The sequence below is a fragment of the Oxyura jamaicensis genome, chromosome 5 (assembly GCF_011077185.1).
Source record: "Oxyura jamaicensis isolate SHBP4307 breed ruddy duck chromosome 5, BPBGC_Ojam_1.0, whole genome shotgun sequence".
NCBI classification, from domain to species: domain Eukaryota; kingdom Metazoa; phylum Chordata; class Aves; order Anseriformes; family Anatidae; genus Oxyura; species Oxyura jamaicensis.
The window spans coordinates 51880440-51904438 of record NC_048897.1 but is presented as its reverse complement, the minus strand read 5'-3'; the positions used below and the strand labels follow the sequence as shown (position 1 = coordinate 51904438).

General features: G+C 41.9%; 1 protein-coding gene across 5 annotated transcripts in view; it reads right to left on the bottom strand.

Annotated features, from left to right (window-relative positions):
• Positions 1-23999, bottom strand: part of MAP4K5 (mitogen-activated protein kinase kinase kinase kinase 5) — a 68162-nt gene that overhangs the window by 17381 nt on the left and 26782 nt on the right. For 2 of the 5 annotated variants that reach the window (XM_035329256.1, XM_035329258.1), the window contains exons 3-18: positions 17177-17267; positions 15951-16015; positions 14709-14764; positions 13283-13330; positions 13145-13187; positions 11408-11480; positions 10306-10437; positions 9729-9791; positions 8269-8350; positions 7526-7642; positions 7104-7182; positions 5884-5942; positions 4795-4859; positions 2037-2081; positions 1094-1136; positions 430-640 (exon numbers count right to left, since the gene is read on the bottom strand). In XM_035329256.1, coding sequence (XP_035185147.1) covers positions 430-640; positions 1094-1136; positions 2037-2081; positions 4795-4859; positions 5884-5942; positions 7104-7182; positions 7526-7642; positions 8269-8350; positions 9729-9791; positions 10306-10437; positions 11408-11480; positions 13145-13187; positions 13283-13330; positions 14709-14764; positions 15951-16015; positions 17177-17267 — 1272 coding nt within the window. The remainder of the gene's footprint in view (positions 1-429; positions 641-1093; positions 1137-2036; positions 2082-4794; positions 4860-5883; positions 5943-7103; positions 7183-7525; positions 7643-8268; positions 8351-9728; positions 9792-10305; positions 10438-11407; positions 11481-13144; positions 13188-13282; positions 13331-14708; positions 14765-15950; positions 16016-17176; positions 17268-23999) is intronic. The other 3 variants (XM_035329260.1, XM_035329259.1, XM_035329261.1) reach the window with 3 other exon arrangements.

Sequence of the window (23999 nt, the reverse complement as noted above, 5' to 3'; positions counted from 1 at the left end):
AGTGAACTCTGAAACTTGTGTATACACTTCTCAGGTAGCTGAACCCTTTCAAAAGCAGCTGGCTCCTCTTCTACATGCAAAGCTACACAGTAAAAAAGGCTTCCCATTATCCAAACAGTCCCCAGGCCAAACAGGATTGAGAATAAAGCTGCGGCAACGTCCTCACAGATGGTTCTTCCTGCACACTCATTGTTTTTATGTTATTCCTGCAGGCAGTAGTATTGACTGGCTGAGCATCCCTGCTTTGGGAAGGACATTTCCACGGCACAGGTCACGGCTCTAACGAGAACCAGCACACATGTAAAAAGGACAGTTTCACTTCATGGTCAGCCTGTATTAAAATAACCATCTTCTGAAAACAGAGCTGCCTCCCAAAGTGATTTCCTTTTACAGGAAACAAGGCACCTTTAGGAAATGCAATGCATTTACCCAAGTCGCTGTATCTAGCTGTGAGCAATCCTGGGCTACTGATGCTGCTGGTCATACCGATGGGGGAAGAATCAGTCTGAGGCCCACAAACGGGAATACTCTGTCTCCTATGAGCTGGTGGGGCTCTGTTCTGCGAGTCAGGGAAATGCTTTATCGTCTGAGATTTCTCGTCATCCGGAAGATTTTCCTCAGGGTAACTGTTTATTCTTGGCTGCAACAAACAAAAGAGGTGACAATTACCTGGGAAATGGCATCTGGCAACATACACTTAAAGCAAATTTGAGGTCAAGTCACACTGCTTCTACATTAAAAAAAATAAGTATCAGCCTTTGAACAAAGCCATCTGTCAGAAAAATAATCTAAGAGGTATTCCTTCTCTGATGGAAAAATCCCAGCAGCAAGCACAATGCTGACGGAGAGGACATTCCGCACAGCATGCTCTCTTTGCAGAGAAAATACCTAAAACTCACTGTGTCTAGAACAGTGCACAAGGCCAGGAGTTCCCAAAGGTCAAGACTGCACAGACTGCAAGTCAGCATAAAACACATGAAGTCAGCTGCCAAATGCTATTTGAGAGAATTTATAACCTACTGAGAGCATCCAACACAAGCACGGCAGAGGCTGCACGAGTGGGGTTTTGCTGCCTAAAACCACAGTCACTTACCTTAGGAGGTAGAGGAGGCGGCCCTGCTCGCTTTAGTGTTGATCTGAAATAAAAAGGTGTAGTAGTTGTCTTAGTTAAATCAGCAATATAAGTAGACTTGCTTGAGAGCAAAGACTGTAAATAATCCAAGCCAGATGCATAGAAAAGCCTGATCACAGCTTTGCACGAACAGGGTTAAACTAAAAGTCCAAGGGTGGAAAAATAAAAAAGCATGTTAATCTTGTTAGAAGCGTTGTTTTTGGTAAACTCATGTTCTTTCATAAATGTGGACATCAGAGAGCGTTCTGTGATGAAGGGTATTGAAATTTGCAAATCATGTACATTAAAGGACTGGCTCTCTGAAGGCACCCCCCTTCCACTGCTGGGATTTTACTTTTGCACTTGTTTTTCTAGGCAATTCTTCCTGACAGTGAAAACGCTGCGTTTCTGGATCAGCCAGCACATCACAAAGCAACGTTCCTCCCCGGTTTTTCCAAAGCGACAAAAGAAGTTCACTGGACATCTACTGACAGCAACCCCAGCTGCATCTGAACTTTGGGCCAACCAACACGAGGGTTCGCAGCCTTTCAGTGCAGCTCGCTGCTTCCCAGTGCAGTTCTGGATCACTCCAACGTCTGGATAACATTCGCATGCCCACTGCCACTCTGAGGCCTGGCAGATCAGTCAACACAAAGTCTGCTTTCAAGTACGAGGCGCTTCCATACATCCTAAAATAACCTCAGGAAGGAGAGCAAAGGAAGAAAGCATTGCTTTGCGTACATTCTCCAGATGGTCAGATAAACAGTCAAGCGTGCGTTAGATCTTTGAGCGCGACCAGCCCTCGCTTCTACGAGTGGCAAAGCTGCCTGCAGCATTTTAGGGAATGAGATTTTGCCAGAACACTGCCTGCTTAGCGAGAGCCACACGGAGTAAATGCAGCTGTACACGAAGGAGGTTCACTCACTCTTCAACATCTTCACTCCCATCGCCAAATTTTGTAAGCAGTCCCCTAGGTGAAACGTTTATAACATTAGGAGCTCTGCTCTAGAGTTGACATGTGCAACCGAACTGATCGGTGACAACATCTTTTAGTTTCCTCAGGAGCACCTCCCAGCCCTTTACAAAACACAGTGCTTATCTCTTACTGCATTAAGCCCTTTTCAATTCAGCACAGTCGCTTCCTTTCCCTCCCTCCCTCACCCCCCACCCTCAAAGAATCATTTCAGCTTCTCTTCCACACTGGATACCATCAACTCATCCTTCCTCTTCCTACGTGGTATTTTAAATGTTGCTGAAACGCCTAATAATAGAACCAGCAACAAAAAAAGGAAAAGTACGGCAGTTACAAAGGGAGAAAAGCCTTTACAAAGAAGAAATAGTGGAAAATTGCTTCCGTGAGGACTGGATGCTCAAGACACAGAGTGTTTCCCATAACAGCGGGAACTTTTCTTTCAAAGCCAGCAAAAGATTAAAAAAAAAAGAAAGAAACTGTGACTGGAGGATCAGAGAAGCACCAAAACTGTCATTCTGAAATCAAAAATAAAAAATTGGTCGTTACACATCCAAATGCATTCCTTAGTACGCTGCTGTGATATCGTGAAGTCCAGGCTTCTGCAGTCAGCAGCTCTGCAGTGGAAGCAGCAGCTCGCAAGCTGGCTATCTCCAGCAGAGGCAGAGGCAGGCTTCTTCAGCCTGCAGAAGCCTGGTGCAACCCAAGACCCCGCAGAGAAGTCTGCCTACAGTGTGGACACTCCCAAATCCCACTGCCACACACATCCCGCCGTGTCCCACAGCACACGTCACCCAGTGAGGAATGGCTACCGGGGAAACTAATGGGAAAATTAAAACACATTATCCCAAACCTAACCCAACCAAACACGGGTTGCGATACAATTTCCCTACGATTCATTTGTTTTGAAGGAAAAGCTGTTGTCACCAGGAACCAGTAAAAAAATAAATAAAAAGCCCACCCATCAGCAAAAAAAACACCTCCATAATACAGAAAATCTATACAGAAAGTCATTTATAATGCTACAGTAAGGACGAGAAGAGGCAACGAGTACGCTCAATCTTCAGGTACAATTTCTGGTACGCCTCTTTCCACTGAAATAATTCCCAAATCAAGCACAACCATCGCCATTACTCTGATAAAAGCCGAAGGACATGAAAAGCAAGTCTGTCTGCCTGTCTTCCCCCAGCACGCATCCTCTCCTTACATCCCTGGCGTTATTCTGCATTGCTGGGGACAGAGGAGCTATGCGTTTCCTGTTTATCTCTTTAAGCTGGAAGTGGATTCCAAGTAAGCGGCACAGGCTGCCCATCCAGAAGTTTTATGACTATTCTCCTTTCAATGAGGGAGATTGTGTACTGAATCCGTTATCTGTTTACAAATTTATAGCCCTAGCAACGTTTGCTACAGCTACGTCCATTCTGCAATCTGGTATGGACAGTCTTAATAACGGCAGGGAGACAGAACCAAATCAGTAAGTCACTTTGCAGGGAGGATATGGAGATGAGAAATCAGAGCTTTCCTCCCTCCCTGCACTTCGACCCTGCAGATTCCAGCTGTCTGCAGAAAACTCACCACTCATGAGAAAGGCTTGCAATCTTTTGGTTCATCGGGGTCACACAAGCCAAAAAGATGAATAAAGGAAGGAAAGAAGCCACTGTCATTACCGGACAGAGAAAGGCAGGGTCTAGAAAGCCACCCTGAACTTTTACTACGATGAGAGTGAGAAGAGAAAAATGGGTTGAACTTAAAAAGACCCAAACACTAGCAATCTACATGACAAGGTCAGCCTTCCAGGGGGCTGGAGCGTCAGCTGACAGGTTATGCAAGACTTTATCTGCAAAAAAGCCAAAGAAATTTACTGTGTGCTGCTCAGTTCCAAATAAAGATGGGAAAGAGGCTCTCTGAGCTTAGCCATTATTTGAACTGAAATACCATCTTTCCCTACAGATGTACATCACTATTACTAAACCTTCCTATCACTCAACGCAAATTCAAAGGTTGCCTTTAAAGGCAGAATCTGGTAGCTTGCAGCAAGAGGAAGCCACATACATGTTAAATTCACTCCTAACTTGGACACAGTTGTGCTCCCTTACTTCAGGCCTGCTTTAGCCCAAAGGAAATCAGTTGCAGCGTATCTTTGCCTAAACCACTGCATCCCGTAACACTGTATGGCTGTTATTATAGATTGTGCAGAGCAGACACCCACAGCAGCAGTCACACCACTAAATCTTCAGAACCGGTTTCTCCTTCGCTTACTGGCAAAGCCCTGACCTTCAGCACTGTGAAAATACTTGCCACAGGATGTCACAACTACACAAGTGGCTCACAGGAGACGTGCAAGGGCAGTGCAGGATCCTGAACTCAGCCCTTGCAAGGGTTCTGATTTTGCTTCAGAAAATTGGCTTTGGCAATGTTATTTCAGCACGGCAGACATATGTGTATGCTTTGCTTTCCATCTACAACTGGGAGCTACAACGAGTTTAAAATAAACTACTGTTCATCATTAAAAGAGATTAAAATCCATTCTCCAAGACAATGACCAACTAGCAGTAGAAGGATGACTGAAAACTGGGTAAAATCTGCTTTGATTTCATAAATATTAAAATAAATTTGGGCTTAAGGTTTGATCTTCCACCTCAATTATTTCTTTCAGACTGTATTTTCACATTAAGTCACAGAAATACAAGATGTTTTAGAACTCCATACTTACCTGCTGCTTCCACCTTCAACAAAAGGATTCCAATGTGAAGCAAAGTCATTGCCAGCTGCCACCACCTGAGGATGCAGAGATTTTCATTTTTTTTCCCTATCAAACTGAATCCACAGCACGTGAAGAAGCCTGGGAGATTCCCAAGCTCTGCAGAATGACCCGTTAGCAATAAATAAAATTCCAAAGTGAGGTCATGTTTTAAAATACAGTTAAAAACAATTATTGAAAAGATTTATTATTTTTTTGGTAGATTCAGACTGAAAAGCAGCATCTGGAAATGGCGTAATGCCAGTATCAAGTGACGTTAAATAACATGAAAGCAAAAACTTATGGTGAAAACTCAGTAAGGATTTTCCACTCGGGGCACTTCCAAGACACTCTTCCAACAAGAGAACATAATGCAGCTACCTCCAAACTCGTATGAACTACTGTCAGGAAAGGCTGGGGGCATTGCTGTCACTGTACCATGGGGACCTCATCAGTAACAACATGTGCAAGTCTCTGAAGTCACATTGAAATAAGATGAACTTGTATCCACCTGGTGAAGTCGAGTACAGCTTTAAAAAAAATAGGAATGGGATTTTTTTCTGGAATGCTGAGCACTGATTTCTCCAAATCAAAATTAATGGCAGCTGTTGCTATTCACAACACTTATTAAAAAATGGAGCCCTTTTAACCAGTCACACACTAACCCAAAAGAACGTTAATTAGCTGATCTGAAGTAAACTGCTGAGAACTGGAATAAACAGCAGCAGCTCATGGGGGGCAAAAAGTCTGCAGGTTGGCTGGGTTCCAAGAAGCAAGCAGCAAATAAACTCTGATGATGGTAAGATCGGGGACTCAAATGCAGAACAGCCTCTCCACATTATCAAATTAATTGGCACTTGTTGTTTTTTTCATCTGAGCGTGACTCTCTGCACAGAGCATAGAGGGCAACGCATTTTCTTAAAAGTGTTTTGATTGTCCCGGGACCAAGAGTAGCCTTCCCACGACTTTGTACTTCAGGCATAAATTACTTAGAGATGAACCACAAAACGATGAAGGTGCTACGATTTTAGTAAAGGAAGGAAAAAACAAACATGTCCTTACCATTTCATCCCGAGCTTCAGTTTCTTTCCGTAGAGGGGGCTCAAACTGGAGCTTATCAACTGCAAAACATTGCATTGTCAACATTAATGCACACAACATTATGCTAATGTCCTTTAGATGCTTACGACAGCGAAGCACATGTTGTAGCACAACAAAATAATGTACACAGCACTTCATTTGCCTATAAAATGACTACCACTATAAATATCATTATTGTCTGAATGCTTAAATTCACAAATTTGAAACCCACAAGGAACAGATGAAAAGTAAATAGCAAGTCATAATATGAAAGCACACTAAAATATAATTGTGTAACCACATGTTATTTTTAAATGCAGATGAAAGAAAAAAAGGGGCTTTTAACAGCGAGCTTCCTAAAAGCGAGACGTACGTGACTCAGAGGAGCAGCTACTATTTGTATTACAACAGGCATTTGTCCAAACCTGAAGAAAGGCAGTTTCTGCCCTCAAAATTTCAACTTAGATCCAACTGGGTAGAGCATGAACATTGTTTTAAAAGTAAAGAAAAGGTTTTATGAAAAGAAAACACACTAAGTTGACAGATACCCTTGTGAGGACAGCTATTAAAATTACAAGTGCTCCAACAAGGTCAAGAAAAGGTTTAGCTTGTGAACTTGGAACAGTGTAAAGACAAACGTGAAATGCTACATTTTTTACAGTTTTCTTATCACAGAATGTCAGCCAATGTATTCATGTGAAAAGATGCCCTCCCAATTATCAAGTCACTCTTATTTTTTTCTGTAGTTCCAATTAGTGTTTTTGATGTTTTAAGTAAGGCTTAAAGTCTGACAGATGACAGAACTGAAAGACTACACTGGTCATAAAAGGTTGCTACCTGAACTTTACTATGCAGCAATGAGATGAAACAAAACAGCAGAATAATAGGCAAGTTTTGGTTTTGTTTTTGGAAAAATGGCACTGGCCAAGGCTGCCCCAAGGAGCTGTGGCTGCCCCATCCCTGGAAGGGGCTGGAATTCGATGGGCTGTAAGGTCCCTTCCAGCCCAAACCATTCCATGACTCTGTGAAAACATCATTGAAGATGAATGTCTGTGCATTGTTTTCTTCAGGTTTCATTTCTCAAATGTGCCAACAGCAGGAGAGACTCTCCAGTGTACACAACTGAAGAATGACTATAAACATCCACTCTCGGTAGAAACAAATCAACACCATCATACGGGCAAATTATATTTGGAACTTACAGTTTATCTCTGATGCCGTTCTTTCTGCCCTAACATTCCTGTTCGTGGAGCGAATGGTATGGCGAATAACAGAGTGAGGCTGCAAGAGTTGTAAACAGAGAAAATTAGAAAAGTGATGTGCCTTTCTGTTGGATCTCAGTCAACAATCAAACCAAGAAAGAGAAAGAATAGCTGTTGCAGAGCCACACACTGTAACATACATCATCTCTGTCCAAGCCAAGACCCTGCACACGGGAACTTCATATACACTGCACAGCAAAAGTGTGGCAAGCTCTGATAAGATTTCCTGGTTCCTCCAGCACGGTAACTCTAAAAATGCTGGGGTAGTGCCCCTGTCAAGCTGGAGTCTTACATGATGAAAGCAAAGCAAGATATTTAAACACTGGGTTTACCTAAAGGCAGAAAATAAAAGATGTTCTCACCTCAAAATCATCATCATCAACTTCATTGTAGTGTGTGTGGTTGTCAGGATTATTAACTTTGTCCAACAGCTCAACTGCTAAAGATCTTGAAAGACCAGGCTGCCCTACAAAGCTATGCTAAAATCATAAAAAAGAACAAGTCATAATATGCAGCTGATATGCTGCTTCCAATAATAAACACCCAATATCCAACTTCACTCAATTTTGCCTCGTCTGGGGGCTTGAGTATTTCTTTAATGACTCCATAGCGACTGGAGTTTCTATCCCCTCTGTAAGCATGGAAATGGCCCACTTTTGACAGCTGGAAATTGGAAATTAAACGCCAGGTCACACAAACAATACACATTAACTTCGTTTTTCACAGAAGCACTTTGGTCAAGTTTAGTAAGACAGATACATGAACAAATGCTAGCTACATAGATCAGTTTTCTGTTTGTGTGACAGAAAGGGTCAACATCTATGCAGCTACACCTAAGAGGCTGAGACATGCACTTGCGGGAAGGGCAGGCTGAAGAAGGCAATTTTCTGTAATTTTCCCTACCAAAAATCATATAAAAATCTTGACCCAGAATAAAGTCTTGCCCCTTCTTATAGTTAACCATTGTCTCGTTCATTCAGATTTCACCACCCATTATTGTGGGAGAGAAAGAAAAATTTTTCCAGTTTGAATTTCCATTCATTTGTTGCTCACTTTGAAGCAAGAGATCATTTACTAACGTCACAAAACGTTCCAAGTCACTTACAGAAAGGAGTCTGTCTGCTGTTGGTCTCTTCTTTGGATTTTTTGTAAGTGCAATTTTGACAAAATTATGGAATGTTGATGACCTTAAAGGAAAATGATGATTTATATTTAATTTTTCAGGAAGATCATTTTGATTTTAACACAGAAACTAGACAGATTACAAAAGGATGCACTAAGTTAGAACGCTGTCCAAGTACCTCGATGCATCTCAGGTTTGAATAATTACGTTACCAGGTTAACAAATAGGGAAAAAAAAACACATTTGATTAATGGAACTTGCATGAAAAATGTTTTGGTAGGAAACAGAAAATAAACGAAGCACATATGTTGCTATTTAAACTTTTTCCAGTTCCAACTGTTACAGAATTAGGTAGCAGACCTGTGAATTAGGTACCTAGCAAACCCTCGAGCAAACCTACCAATTTCACTGTTCTTAACCACTCATAGGAAAATAAAATACAAAGTTCTAGACAAAGACTCATCTTACTCTTTAAAACATTTTGTTGCCATTTCCAGAACAATTTAGGTGGTTATGTCATAAAATCTTTTAAAATTTGAAGTATGATTCCATGTTATGACTGGACCTACCATTTTTCAAGCATTTTTTTTCAGTTGCATTTGTGTTAGTGTAACTTCTGTGGGCAACGCTAGTCCAAGTACATCTGATTTCAAATCATGTTAGAAAACATATTTCCTCTTCTAGCTTTAAGATTTACAACAAAGACATCGGAGAAGTAATGTACGCTGATTGGCTGCGGTCACAGCGAGCAGTTTCGATTCAGGAGACAAACATTTAGAAGTGTTTTCTCCCTTCCTCTAGCACACACCTGTCTACCCAAATACCTCAAGGTAAAGAAATTTTATAGCAAAATTGCAAGCAAAAAATCCAGAATTGTTTTGATAATAAAACATGAAAATTAATATGAAAATAAAACGTTATTAAATACAATACAAAATCCTGCAGGCACGAGGAAGGTATCACAAGTTGAAGGGATCATTCCTGAATGTAAATTGGCAGAGCCACATCCTTCATGAAAGGATGAAACAATTACCTGTCCCATTAATAGTGGCAAATACGTTACAAATAGGAATTAAAGGGAAAGCATAAAAATAGTTTTTCTTCCTAGGACAGACAAGAGGACCCAATGAGGGAGATTTCACATCCATCGGGATCACTGGTAGGGGGCAATTCACCAAGTAAGACTGTCCTGCCCCATGCTGCTGGTTTTCTGTCATGTCAGCAAATACCAGCTGCTGGACCTCAGTTCTCTCTCATTGTTTTCACATTGCAACAAACCGGCTGTTTCTCAGTGAAGCTTCTTTTAGGTGAAACCACCTCTCTGAGTTACTGAGTTCAAAACTAGTCCATGCTATTTTTCACAGCGTTCCATCTTCAATAATAACAAATAGTTTTCTCATATTATCTGCAAAATATTGAACAAAGGAAAGGCTTTAACCTACCATTTTGCTTTTTCCTTTAGCTTTGGTGGTTGAAAGTTACTTTTTGACATCAAAAACAAAGCCCTAAAGGTAAAGGAAGAATAATGTCATCATACAGTAAAAAAAATAATTTATATATATATATATATATATATATATTTTCACTCCAACATCTAAACACTTTAAATGTATAATTCATGATAAGAATCATTCTGGTGAAACTGGATTATAGTCTATGCTGTGTTAGAGAACAGATGCGATAAAGTTGTTCATTTTCTTATCCTTAAATAAAATCTTTTTAATGCCATGCATAATCTTGTTAAACCTAAGGCTACGTGTTTCTTTAGCGACTTACTCTACCTGGTCTCAGTCACATTGTTACTGACACTATGAATTTCTTTTGTTAAATTAAAAGATTTCAGTTTATAATTTCAATTCTAAAATTAAGTTCTTCACTTCAGACTGGTATCTTAAAAACCGACATAGCTCATGCAGAAAGCAATTGATGAAGGAAGTGTGGGTTTCTAAGCGTGTCGTAACAGCCCCTGCTAGGACTGAAGAGGATCTGGATGGAAAGCAAGCTCTGCTGCCAGCAGACCTCATGGGGTGCAGATCGAACATGGGTGGCTGAAGTTCCGCAAGCTCAATGGCTGTTATGCCGACCGCCCAGATATCGCAGAGCTGGTTGTATCCACCGTTCTTTTCCACTGCCGCAACTTCTGGGGCCATCCTTTGAAAGCAAAGACATCGTTCAGTCAGCGCATACAGAAAAGATGAGAGCCAAATCTGAATCGCTGCCTGCATGCAGGAGTCACGCAGCACTTTATGTAATACTAGTGCAGAAAACCCCACAAAGAACACAAGGAAGGCAGAAGCCTGCTGTCACCTCCCCAGCATCAGGGGAGAAAAGAAACACAGAGGTTGCGTGTTCTGCCAAAGGTTGTGAACTTGCCAGCAAAGCCAGGAATAGAACCAGAGTCTCATGATTCCTGGTGAAATGCTTTAATGACCAGATAATCTTCCTGCCCTGAGTCCTCATGCTGCACCAGGATAACGAGGGCAGCAAACAATTAGAAGCCATTGTCTGAATTAAGCTGTACGAACACATTCAGACTATACTAAGAACATTGCCCTGGAGAAAGGCATCCTAACTGCATCACAGTAATGCCAGAATTCAAAAGCAGCTACATTTGCATATTCACCCAGCTCAAGATTTACACTGATAAGTTAGCATATTAAAAACTGCCTTGCACAGAAATTAGGTACTAGAGATGATTAAAAGATAAAAATCTGTTTCTTTGCAATTTCTTCTGCACAGCAGAAATCTGAAAGGCATCATTTAGTTTATTCACTAGAAGAATAAGAAGCTGGTGAGAAACTAAATGACCACTGCATATCTGCAAAAAGGGAGAATGTTTTGCATTAACGAAGTTGAGAGAAATCTGAGGCCTCAAACACCAGGTAGATTATGTTACAGCAACGGACCGGCTACAATCAGTGGTTTCCAGACTTCTACTCTTCAGCATTTTACTTGGAAGAAAGGGAATGTATGCATTTGCTATATATATTTTAAAATACATGCATATACTTCTATATTTATATAGACATACTTCAGTATGTGTATTTTAGAATTCTTGGCATGATTTGTAAATACAGACTTAGCTTTGCATGCAATCATAGAAATGGAAGTAGTTTATTACCAGTAAGGGGTACCAATAAATGATTTCCTCTTTGCAATGGTGGCTGTTATTTTTGCTGCTACACCGAAGTCAGCTGGAAAATGAAATTATCACATATTTAGAAATTTAGATTTTAACACTCCAATTCTACTCTAGGAAGTATCATACTATGAAAAGGCACTAATGCAAATTAATGCAAATTAAAAATTCATTAAGCTTCAACAGTTAAAGATTAATAATGAGATCAGCTAATTTCTATGCTGACATGGTTTCAAATTAAGAAGATTAGTTTCTACGTACAGCTCACTCATGATCCTGTTCCTCTCCTAGCTATTTTTCCATCTCACAAAACAGCAACCAAGCAACCTCACAAAATTTAGTGGGTATTCAGTGTAATATTCTAGAGGAAAAATAGCATCATGCTTTGGAAACAGTACTATTTCTGTGTTACTTACAGAGGAACTGTGGGGGGCCATCTGTTCTTATTTCTGGAGATCCTGTCTAGGGGACAATTATCCCTTACTTGAGAGCTGCAGATAATCAGGTGGTCTTGCAGAGCCAGTATCATTTCAGTCCTGTTCTGTTTTTATTGTATTTGTAGTATGACAGCTGGAGGATAATTGTGGACAAAGCTAACTAGCTTAGCAGGCAAAAGGAAGGTATCAGTGTGTGACCCAAGTTTAACGGAGTTAGTGGAAGCTCCTACCAGTTTCAAGCCTTTACTCTTTTTTTTTTTTTCCCCTTATTCTTTAAAAAAGCTGTACCTTCCTAGCATAGCACTCCTATGCCACCACAGTGGAGCAAGCATGTTGAACCGCACAGCTTTTCTGAGGAGTAGCAACGCAGCTACTCGCAGCTACCCCAGTTTCAACACCAGACACGGTAAGATGATGAATATCTCATGCTGTCTCCCAGGATGTCTGCTTGTGCACGTAGGCTGCTCTAAAGAGAGGCCGCAGACAGGCTGAGGGGGTTTTAGAAGGCAGTGTGCTCAGACGAAAGATTCAGCCTGCCTGAGCTCCCCTGAACACAAAACATCACTGGAGGAAGCCAGAAGTACAGTTCTCTTCTGAGTGTTCATCTGTGGGCCCCAGAGTGCTTGCAAAGGAGGAGTTTCCTCATCTCCACATGCATGGAAATGCCCAACATTACACATCAGAGGCGCAGTCAGCAATGGATCCCGAGTTGCCACAGGCTGGCAGGCTCAGGAGAAGCTATCTCACTACAGGAGAACTGTCATTCTGGCTAGGAACAAACATCGATATCCAGGTAGCCCCAGCCTGACAAATTCCAGGGAAACCTGGGAGGCTTCAAGGTCTGTTGGTTTTAAAAAACAATTATCTGTTACTTTTTGTCAGAATGCCAAACTTCTCATCTGATACATACCCCAAGGACGCACACTTTGTTGTCAACTACTGCTCTAATAGCACAAGTGAGAATATTCCACAGTGCAATACCAAAGGTTTGTGGCACAGAGAACAAATAAAATTGGCTGCACTAATACAGGAGACTTGCTGTATTATGCTTTATCATTTCTTGCAAGCTCAGTCTTTGCTGAACAAGTGCTGCTCAACACAAAGACAAGGCCTTATAAAACCTGAATATTCTCATCAGGAGGTAGAGCCTCTACATTATAGGTTTTTTTTGTGTGTGTTTCTGCCTTGTAGGAGTGATAAAAGACAACTTGCCAAATCAATGGTCAATAATCAAAAAACTCCTATTAGTTTTCTGTCTTACTAATAAGTTCAAGCAACTTACCTAATTTGACATCTCCATGGTCTGTTAGTAGAATATTTGCACCCTAAAACATAATAAATAGAAAAATTAAAATATTTCATCAGAAATATTTTTCTGCACTAGGATGTTTAAGATAAGTTTCTTACAGTTCCAGGTTACCTTTATATCTCTATGCATTTTGCCCTTCATGTGCAAATAAGCAAGACCCTGGAAACAAAAGAGACGTAACACTTCATCATTTCTGCCGTTTGTTAACATACTGCAAAGCCAGTCTTATTTTACAAATTTGAATTACTCAATGTATTTTATTTGAAAGTTCAAAATTTGTGTGATTAGCAGGTAAGAGGTATGCTGGATTCTGTTCCTCATCTCTCCCAGCCCTAGCCAACACATGTGAAGACTTGTTTAAACCAGTCACTGTCTAGCATTTTACATATGGATACATGTGTTTTCAAAACAAGCCTCAAGATAAATCACCATTTTCCTTTACTAAAATCAGCTATATTTTTGAAGTCCTGAAGGTTTCAACAAACAGGTGTTTAGTTTTTGAGCTGCCCTTCCAGCAATACCAGTTCCTGCAGCAACAGGAGATCAGGAACAGAACTCCCAAGCAGATTTGTCCATGGGTCTACACCCCTGCCTCTGGCAGTGACGAGTTCAGCCACTGCTTCAGGGAAAGGTGTGCATCTTCGTGATTCTCTTATGCAATTATTCACTGATGCAGCAGGGAATAAAAAAATCCTTTAAGAAACATGCTGTCTGCATCACCTTATCTTATATTTCTACCATTATTAGCAATCGGAAAATGAAACAGTTTTAGTTATTTGGTTGTCATATTTTTCCTCTACAAACGATTATAATTTAATGCCACAGATCAAGCAGGCAGTTTAAAATGTGCCTTCTTTTTTTTTAAAGTGACCCAGGTACTTACCCTTGCTTGCTAGGTATTAGCTGCTTTCTGCAACGAGATTCAGAACTTTGTCCTAAACACTTTCTGCACTGAATCACTGTGTTAGAACAATGCATGAAAATAGCCTAGACAGCACTGTGGTCACAACTTGCAAAGACCTGTCTTCCACAGTTTCACTGAAACCAACAAGATCACCAAAGAGACAAGAACAGGACTGAGTTTTAGTATTTTGGCCCTGTAATGGGATCCACAGAGACATCTACTCCTGGATAAGCTCCTTTGCAAAGTACATTGCAACCCAAATCATAGAACGGTTTGGGTTGGAAGGGACCTTAAAGGACATCTAGTTCCAACCCCCCTGCCATGGGCAGGGATACCTCCCATTAAATCAGGTTGCTCAAAGCCCCATCCAACCTGGCCTTGAGAAGTGCTGCTCACAGTGTTTCTAAGCAAATATTTGCACTACATTACTGCATTTTTTGCTATTTTTTATGTATACAATATGTAAACTAACAGATTAACCCTGGTCAGTTGGTCTCAAGTGGATTCCCAATGCTTGCAAATGGAAGTGACGGTACTGCATCATTTTCTGAAATGACTCATCTTCCATATTTACTCTCTGTACACAGACGCTATCACACAAGACGTTATCATAAACCTGCAGAAGTACAGTACCTGTAAAGTTTCTCTGCATACATATGCAATTTGTAACTCTGACAGAGGTCCTGTTACTGAAAACAAAGATTAAAAAATGCGTAAGTCTACAGCCTGTGACATATAAATAACATTGTGAAGCAGCCAAAAAAAATTGATTGCCGTGAAAGTTAAAGACCTTTTTTACAAGGAATGTATTTTACATTCAGCTGAAAAGAGGGTTTTGTTTGTTTGGTTTACAGAAAGCCTTTCTGTAAAACAAAACAAAACAACAACAACAAACAGCAGAGCAACAGAAGACAATACCCACAGTGAGAAGAAAACTTGTTTGACAGAAATCTAATTATCATTTTAAAAGTGACTTCGCAGTAATACAATATCCTGTACTCTGGGAAACGTAGAAAGCAATAAAAATGACTTCTGCTGATTTTCTAATATTAGCAACGACAATGTTTTATGCTAGGGGGCCATGGGACTTAAAATTGTTTTAAAGCTGTCCGAAAAATAAGGCAGAAAGCTTTGGTACTCAAAAACCCCATGTTTTCATTTAAAGGCAAAGCAAGTTTCTGGACTGCTTTTTTTTAAACAACTCCAGTAAATCCTTCTACAGGGTCAACAATTCCAGGTTAGATCTGAGAAGTGAAAATAATAATAGAAGAGTGGTACAGTATTGTACAAGGGGAGACATAAGAAGTCTTTTTTTATTATTATTTAAAGAAAAAAGTTAGAGATTTCTCAGTAAAACCTGCTTCTTCATAGCATGCAGGAGTTCTCTTCACATCTAAATGGAATGATTTCTAGCTGTGAACTTTTTAGAGGTCTTTTTTTTTCCAGTACTTTCAGAGAAAGGAGATAAACTGCTACTGCATACTGACATTCAAGACACTGGGCTGATAGAAGGCAACTAAAGACGCAGACGAGCTCACAAAGTACAGTAACTGTAGTTACCAAAGAGCTCTCCACTGGAATAAATCAAGCTCTTGTTACCTCAGTATCACAGAGAAAAACGAACAGTGTGATGATTAAAAGATAAAGCATGTTCTGGCCTAGAATGGCAGGATATTAGCACAAAGTGACTGTTTCCATGTTGAGAAGTCTCTCGACAAAGTCTGTTGACTGTAGCTAAAAAACACTGTTCATTTCTTAAGAAAAAACACATGCAGTGCTGGCTAGTACCAACCATGTCCTGCTAGTTTCCTTTCAAATTTTCCTCTTTGCATAAACCTTTCAAAGGGTACAAATGTAAAGTAAGTTTCAAAGTACCATGGTAAATATCTTGAAGGGATCCCCCACCGCAGTACTCCATGCATATCCACAGCTTTTCACGGCTATCAAAAAAGAAGTTAAAACACAGACATCAGAAGCTGATTGATCTGTATGCAGAACACAGTTAATAAGGATTATTTAAATTATTTTCTATCGGTCTTGATCGCTCTTTGTTAAAGACATACACTCTGATATGTGACTAGCAGTTACATGTTTTGCATGTTATGAAAAACCTGAATATAAATTCTCACCTACCAAAATGAAAATTTTATGCCAAGATCACTGACAAGCTTTTAACTGTTATCAGATCTAAGAGATGTTGCTTTAACCCTGACCTCTTAACTGCAAGGAAGAATGTGTAAACACCTGAGGTTTACCTTTTACCAGCAAGAGTACATTAGACAAGCATACTAAACTCACAGTTTCAATCTGAAATTGAAATTACCTAATTGTATCTAAAAGTTTCCTCACAGCCTCCAAAAGGAGTGTTGGGGATTTAGAAATCCAGCTATTTTCCAGTTGAAGTCCACTTGGGCTGTACAAATTACTTAAAAAAATGCAGTCCTCCATGAAATCCAAAGATGAAGCCATGTAGAAAAAGACCAAATTGGCAAAGTGGTGATATATATTCCCACAGAGCCAATTGATAAATAGCATTGTTCCACAGAAATGGAAAATATCCCCCAACTTTCTGTATAACATTTAACGTATGCACTTGAAGATGTGGCCAGCTGGCATCACCTTGCTCTCAGTACGTCGCATCTGTCGCACCAGAGCTATGAAAAATGTTATTACCAGCAGCCCAGATTCAGTGTTTTGCTCTTACAACTCACTGGCTATCCTTGCACAGCACACAATACTGCCATTAAATAAATACCTAAAAGCAATTCTACTCTAGATAAACAGTGAGCTTGCTTTATATTAGAAGTGATAAATGTTTAAAATCTGCCCAGCAAGAGAGTAGGATTGGATATGTTGCAAGAGTCTCTAAGGGAAATGTTTCTTTCTGTTCCTAGTGATAAAAATATTCCAGCCTTTTGGCCAGCAGAGAAAACAAAGTATTAGTCACTTTTTTTTTTTTTTTTTTTTTTTTTTTAAGCCAGATGGGAACTGAAGGGAATTCAGCATAGAGAAGAACAATGAGAGAGGATATAAGTAATCAACCAGACTGCGATTGTCCCAGGAAAGAACCAGATAAAATATAGGTAATACAGAGGGTTTACCTGAGATAGCTCCCAAAATAGGCAACTATGTTGCAGTGTTTGCATTCTTTAACCATATATATTTCTTGCTGTATCAATGAAAAGTCATCTCCTGAAAAACAGGAAACAGTCACAGTTACATCACACAAAACTTAACTTTGAAAGAGACCTGAAAGTGTGTACGACACTCATAAAAACAAGCCATGGGCTGAGATAACTGCTAAGCCCTTCACAAGGGTTTTCTAGCACATCAGCCTGTTCAGTAACAGTCACTCTACATTCACCAGCCCTTCATGTTCCATTCTTTATAACCTGCTTTGCATGAAGCACAAATATCTCTTGAAGACCAACAGAGAAAGGCTGGCCTGGCAGCCTGATCCCGATCGATCAGCTAAGAGCTCAGCAAGCACAGAGTGCTCTGAATTCACCAGAGGGTCCCCATGGAGGAGCACGAGTGGGGTCTCTGCTGCAGCCCCTTCACGGCTCCCAGGCCCACCCAGCTCCACCAGACAGGGCGTCTGCAGCACGAGGGTCCCAGCTACAGACGATAAGATTGCAGCAGTGTAATTCTAGAGTCCCCTGGCTGAAACTGAGAGAAAAAACGCACCGTAGGCTCGCCATTAAAAATCTTTCATTTCAAAATGCCTCTGAGGCAGCATATGGCCTGCACGCCCACTCAGCCACCGCTGACTCAGAAGAGAAGCAGAGAGCCCTCAACACCGGCTGCCTTGTTGTGAGAGCAGTTTTTGATTAGGACAGCTACATAAGCACATTTACACATTCAACACAGCCTTTGCAAAAAGAGCCCTGTACTTAAAAACACATCATGGATAGCACAATAGCCTAGCATGTTCCTAACACATTAATTTAAAAGGGCTTAAAAGCTATCATAAACTCAAAAAGATAAAATTTTATCGCTGCAATGAAGGCAAGAAAAATACGGAGCCCCAGGAAAAACACTGGTGTATTTTTATTAAAGCCCACGGGCAGAATTTCCACACAGGATCCAGAGCTCAAAGGCGGCAGCTCCGCTGGCCTGCGGCTCAGGGCAGGCCAAGGGACATGTCCGCGGCCTGGCTCCAGAGGCTCTCCCTCTGCAGGACAGCTTGCAGGACAAGAAAGACCGCAATTTAGATAAAGGTCTTGGGTTTTAGATAAAATGCTGCTTCCGAAAATGTGGCAACTACCATGTCCTCTCATGATAAAAAAAAAGAGCTTTGTAAGTTTATTTCTGTTTCAGGTTTCACTAGTGAAACTTATTTGCTGGTATCAAGCCAGGGATGTGGAAGAAGAAGTACAGAACTACACTGCTGCCCTTAATTTACGTGATTTTGACAAGTCCAAGAGGTCTCAAGTACTGCTATAAATTCTGTTTGGATCCCTGGTGTGTTTATTTACAAAGTAACAGCGTAGCTAATAGTCTTAATAACCTCATTAAAAATAGATGTTTTTATGGGCTGTGCTTCAAGCACCTTCACCAAGCCATGGAGTCACCGAGGAGACCACACCTGAGGGTCTTCTGGCCAGACTTTCCACCCGTGCTGGCCGGACCCACAGCCAGCCAGGACTGATGGCCTGCCCCATGGCCCAGGGGATCACAGTAAAAATTTCATCTCTCTACTTACACATGTTCAGCTGGTGCATAGATGTTTACAGAGACAGTGAAAGAAGTGCCCATTTGCTACCATTATTTTCAAGTGATCGCAACCTTTAGGATTTTTACTTAAGAAAATAATCACAAAACACAAAGGTAGAGAGGGAAGAACACATTTGCACAAACACAACCCTGACTAACTTCAGTAAATCCTCAAGGGCTTCTTGAAGTTGAGTTGTGTGGAGAAAGACTTCACTGGGGAAGGAAAATATTAGTAGAGGAGTTTAAAACAGACTCTTGACATTTGAAATATGAGCAGTTATTTTTTGGGAATAATGAAAAAAGGAAAAGGCAACACAAACTAGGCAATCAAATTTAGCACAGGCTTCACACTTTATGGGTTACCTTTCAACTATAGTTTTGCTTGAACTCAAGCACCCTGCCTATAAACAACTGCTATGAACAGAGGATTGTGAGTTTGATCCAGGTGGATTAATCCCTTCTATTTGTGACATATTTCCACAGGGAAACTGGTAAATACAGGTAACTCACTGGAGCATTTTAAAATTAAAGAAGTTTTTCAAGAAAGCCAAATCTGAGTGAATGTGAAACCAAAAGATTCCCACCCCACACCAAAGAAGGAACCGTCTTTCTCTCACACTGCCAGCTGTCTGTGAGTGCAGAGAATCGGATCCCAAATTGTCAAATCAAGGGATCTTAGGTATGTAAGAAGCAGCATTTCAGAGCAGCTAAACACTGCCACATGACCATCACGATCAAGAAGCATTCCTGAAACAGCAAATAAATTGTAGGAAGCATCCTGAATTGCCCTTCGATACCACACTGATTGGACTGTCTAGTGTGGAGCAACAAGAATGTCAGCTGTAAAAACTGTAACTAACGGGGGGGGAAATTAAGGAAATACGGTGATTTGGACTAGAAAGACTGATGGTAGATAACAACCTTCACACACACAAAAGATATCTGTGGAAAAATAAAAACAACAGGAATAATGTTTCTGTTCTGTTGTTCTAAGATAGGACAATTAGAAATGGGCTTAAATTACCTTAACCTACAACCCCTGTACAGATGAAAAGCTTCCTTACCAAAGTGACGATGAAGCACTGAACTCAATGCATGGAAAGCTGTGAAATTTCACACCAGTGGAAAAAAAAAAAAAGACAAAAAAAAACCAACAAGTACCCATCAGGAGTGACTTAGACTGATCATACAGAGAAAAGGTGACCTTGTTGCAATTAATAAATGGATAACCTATTCAAAAAAAATGGGGTAACCTACAAAAAAAAAGGGAATAAAAGAGGGATTTGGAAAAAGGGGAACGGGCTGAATGTGGGCACAGGGCTGACAGAACAGTAACCAATATATGGAAGAAAGAAGAGACGTATCCACGAGAAAAGTCTGGCAAAATACGTAGAAAAAGAATCTGAAAGATCAGACTCAAAGATAGGAGAGAAGATGTATAGTGCTTCAAAGATGACAAAAATGAATTCAAAACAATGGAATTCAGAGTTTCCAGGCAGCTGGAGTATTAATCTTGGCAAGAGACGCTGGAATAGGGCAAAAATTAAATATCCTTGGATAGCATGAAAATAAAGAAGACAGTAAGACGAATTTGTAGAAAATACTTCATCAAGAAGGAGACAGCAAGATAAGAACAGTTAGATCAAAGGTGACAATATATCCACACAAAGAGATTTTCATCTGTTTTAGTCATCAGAGATCGCCTGATGCTAAATAACATGGAATTGGAAAAATGTACTTTTTGTCTACTCACATGTTTGCAATTATGGGTTATGTGGCATGCTGAGCAAAAACGTAGTTTAGGGAGCTGCTGTAAATCACACAGGCAGCGTGGTGACTCACTACAGCGCGCTACTATTATGTAATTTTACCTCTCTAATGAGACATGCAGGACACAATGGAGGGTTACAATGGAATATTCTCCCCCGATCAGGGTCCGTGGTCAAGGCTGCTCTGCTCGGCACAATGAGCCGCTTGTCCACCAGCACAGCTGGCGGGGGGGGGCACTACTGGAACTTGCAGCCCCATCCTCTTGTGCTGCGAGCGGATCAGATTTCAGAAGCTAAGCAAGGTAAGGCCTGCTAAATTCACGATAAATCCGTATTTAAGCGGGAGATCACTGATAAAACTGATGGTCAATTACCACTCGTGAATTACTCGGTGTGCAGACACCAGTTGTCACCTGGTACAGGATGTCCTGCCAAGCTCTCTTAAATGCACAGCCTGGGCCCGCATGCCCCGCTCTGCAGCACGGGAAGGATCTGATAGCTCTAGTGCCTTTCTTGCAGCACCTCTGAGCACGCCTGACCTTGATGGTTTGAAATCAAGTTTGTTCCTGGTCATATTTTCATGTGCTCCACTGACCGCTTTGAGTGGGCCCATCCTGTAGAAGACCCAGGGTCATCCCTCACATCTCCTCCTGGGTCAGCTGAGATCTACTTTATTGCCCAGAAGGCTCCTTCGGGGAGAATTTCAGAGCTTTTGTTTTAAATGGGTTTCTTCTGCATTACTTCAGTGCTGCATCACAGGGGTGATACCAAGAGGGAACAGAGGGAGGGACAGGCAGGCAGCGTCCAGAACTTGCATGCAACAGGGAGGAGAGAACTGATGGCATGCGGAGATGCTGACGGTGTCGTGAAGGGTGGGACAGAAGCGATTATGGAGAGAAAGCCAGACCTTCGTGGTGCCAGCCCACTGGGCAGCGCTGCGCACTCCTGGCCACCCAAATGTGCTTGACAGGCACTCCAGGCCACCTGGCAGGAGGCGTGATGGGCGTTCACAAGCTGGCCCCAGCAGCCTCCCCTGGAGGCTTTGCTGTACGTACCTGGCACACCTGAGATTTTCATCGCAATAATTAAATCGGACACGGCCCAGGACAAAGCGGGATGCCATTAGCAACCAGACCAGGCGGACACCACTGGTAGCACAAGCAGCTACTGCTGCAGCTGGGACCATTTCTCAGTTTTATTTTTTAATTTCAACAACCTGGGTGCCAGAACAAGGCCAGAAAGCACCATGGGAATCCTTACTTTGCAGAAACCGTTCATCCCAGTAGATGAACTCCACAGCCAAGCTGCCATCAGGCACTACTTACAGGTCATTAGCTCCTCTGTGCTGATTTCCACATATTCTTGTGCCACCCAGCTCTCAATCACCCCAAACCCCTTTTCTGAACTTAATAAAGGTTCGATCTCCGCTGATGAAAGAGGTGGCATCTCCAATATACAGGTTTTTCTTAAGATTGGAATTCGTTGCCAGTCTTTTCCCACGTTTAGCTCCTGAGACGTTTTCCATTTCCCGTTCATATAGCCTGACACACAGTATGACTGAACAACAGCCCCAAAATATTTTGGGGGAGGTGAAGAGGACGCAAGGCGTTAGTGTAGCATCCCATTCTATGGCTCTGACACACACAGAACTCCTGCTTTCTCCCCTACCTTGCAGACCTGCATTCGTCTTTACCAACCATTTTGAAATCTGTGAACAATCCTTTTGAAGTTTCACGCCTTTAAGAAGAAAAACTTAAATTGCACTCAAGCATCTGAGCTGTTTTAGCCATACCTCCCTTCTTGGGATTCAAGGAAACCTGCAGTCTGACTGAAAGAATTTAAATTCCCAAACCCTGAAGCTGAGAAACTTGATTCCAAGTAGGATACAACTATTTGGAAACAATGATGTTTCCACCAGCAGATTTCATTGCCAGGCCTCTTAGCTCCCGACTGCTAAGGGCTGATGGTACTGATTATCTCTCAATTGATGCAAAATATAACTGATGGCAAAGCGCTGCCACAGCAGCACGAGTTTGGCAGTACGCAGCACATGAATGTTCAGTGACTGTTCCAACACCAGAACCAATTTCCCCGCGTATGTTTTCTTTTCCCCTGCATGGTCCTATTTACAAGCAGCCATGTCAACAGATAACCTGTACTCCTGTTCCTAAGGCTTTCATCTCCCTCCCTCTCTCCTTGCCTTCTGTACTTACTGTTGAACGTCTCAGCCTTTCCACCATCACACCCTTGCTCCCTGTTCTCACTGTTCCCACCTCACTGTTGCTATTTTTCTTCACAGCTTTTGGCAGACGAAGTGTCCTCACAATCACAAGCACCCCTTACCAACCTGCCTTCACCCCAAGCCTCACACTGTCCTCTACCTCCCCAGCCAAAAAAGCGAGGTCTTTCAGCTTTCCTACTCAAAATACCACCTCCTCCAGCCCCGATCCCTCCTGCCGGTCACCTCCATCCAAGTAACTGTTCCTGTAAGCAAAAGCTTACGCTACATGGTACCGTGAGCTCAGCTGCTCTGGATATGTGTATTTCTGGAGGAAGAATAGCAGATTATAAATGCATTAGAAGCAGGCAAAGCAAAATTGGACCACTCTCCAAGAAGTTAAATATCATTAAAATGCTGGGCACTCTGTATTAAAAGACCACGCTGTCTCTGTTTTGCTTTGGGTACGCTCCAGGAGCGGGCTGAGCAGCTGTGCGAGGCGGAGGCAGTACCACTCGGCACATGGCACAGCACAAGCCGGCGATGTCCAGCCTTTAACAGCTCCGGCGCATTTGGAAGCGCAGGCGTTCGGCTCAGGCAGATGCAGTGCTGGTGGAACGAGCTGCACTTCAACTTCTTCCAACGAAACGGTGCTGGTATCCCTGGGGTATGGTGATGCCAGCTTGATGCCACGGGAGTATGCAGCCAGCAAAGGAGCACAGGAATGGGGAGGGAGGGCTTCTGGCAGCGTCTGACAGTTCAGCATGTAAAACCTGTGTCTATTTAAGCCATCATGCACACCAGACATGATTCCAGCCCAGCCAGGTTCCACACCACAAGGCAGTGAAGGTGAAAGGGGTAACCAGGAGTTATTTTTGTATTTCTTCACCTCCTGGAGCTTGCAACAATGATTTGACCCCTGCAGGCTTAGCCCAAATAAGCCTCAGGCTTGTTTTGCTCCGTAGTTCATAGCATCTCTTGGGAATTAATCACACAGACAGCATGAGGCTGCACTGCTGCAGCACACCTCTTCAGTCCCCCAAGGCCCCAGGGTGTCCCACAGCCCCCCTGTGCTGCGGTCGTGGTGCAGAGAGGACAGACCCTGATCCAAGCCCGACTCAGCCCAAAGGTGGTGTTCATACGTGGAGTAAGAACCTCCACATCTGAACCACGAGATACAGAACAAAGGTAATGCACCAGATCCAGCTGTGAATGTGCCGA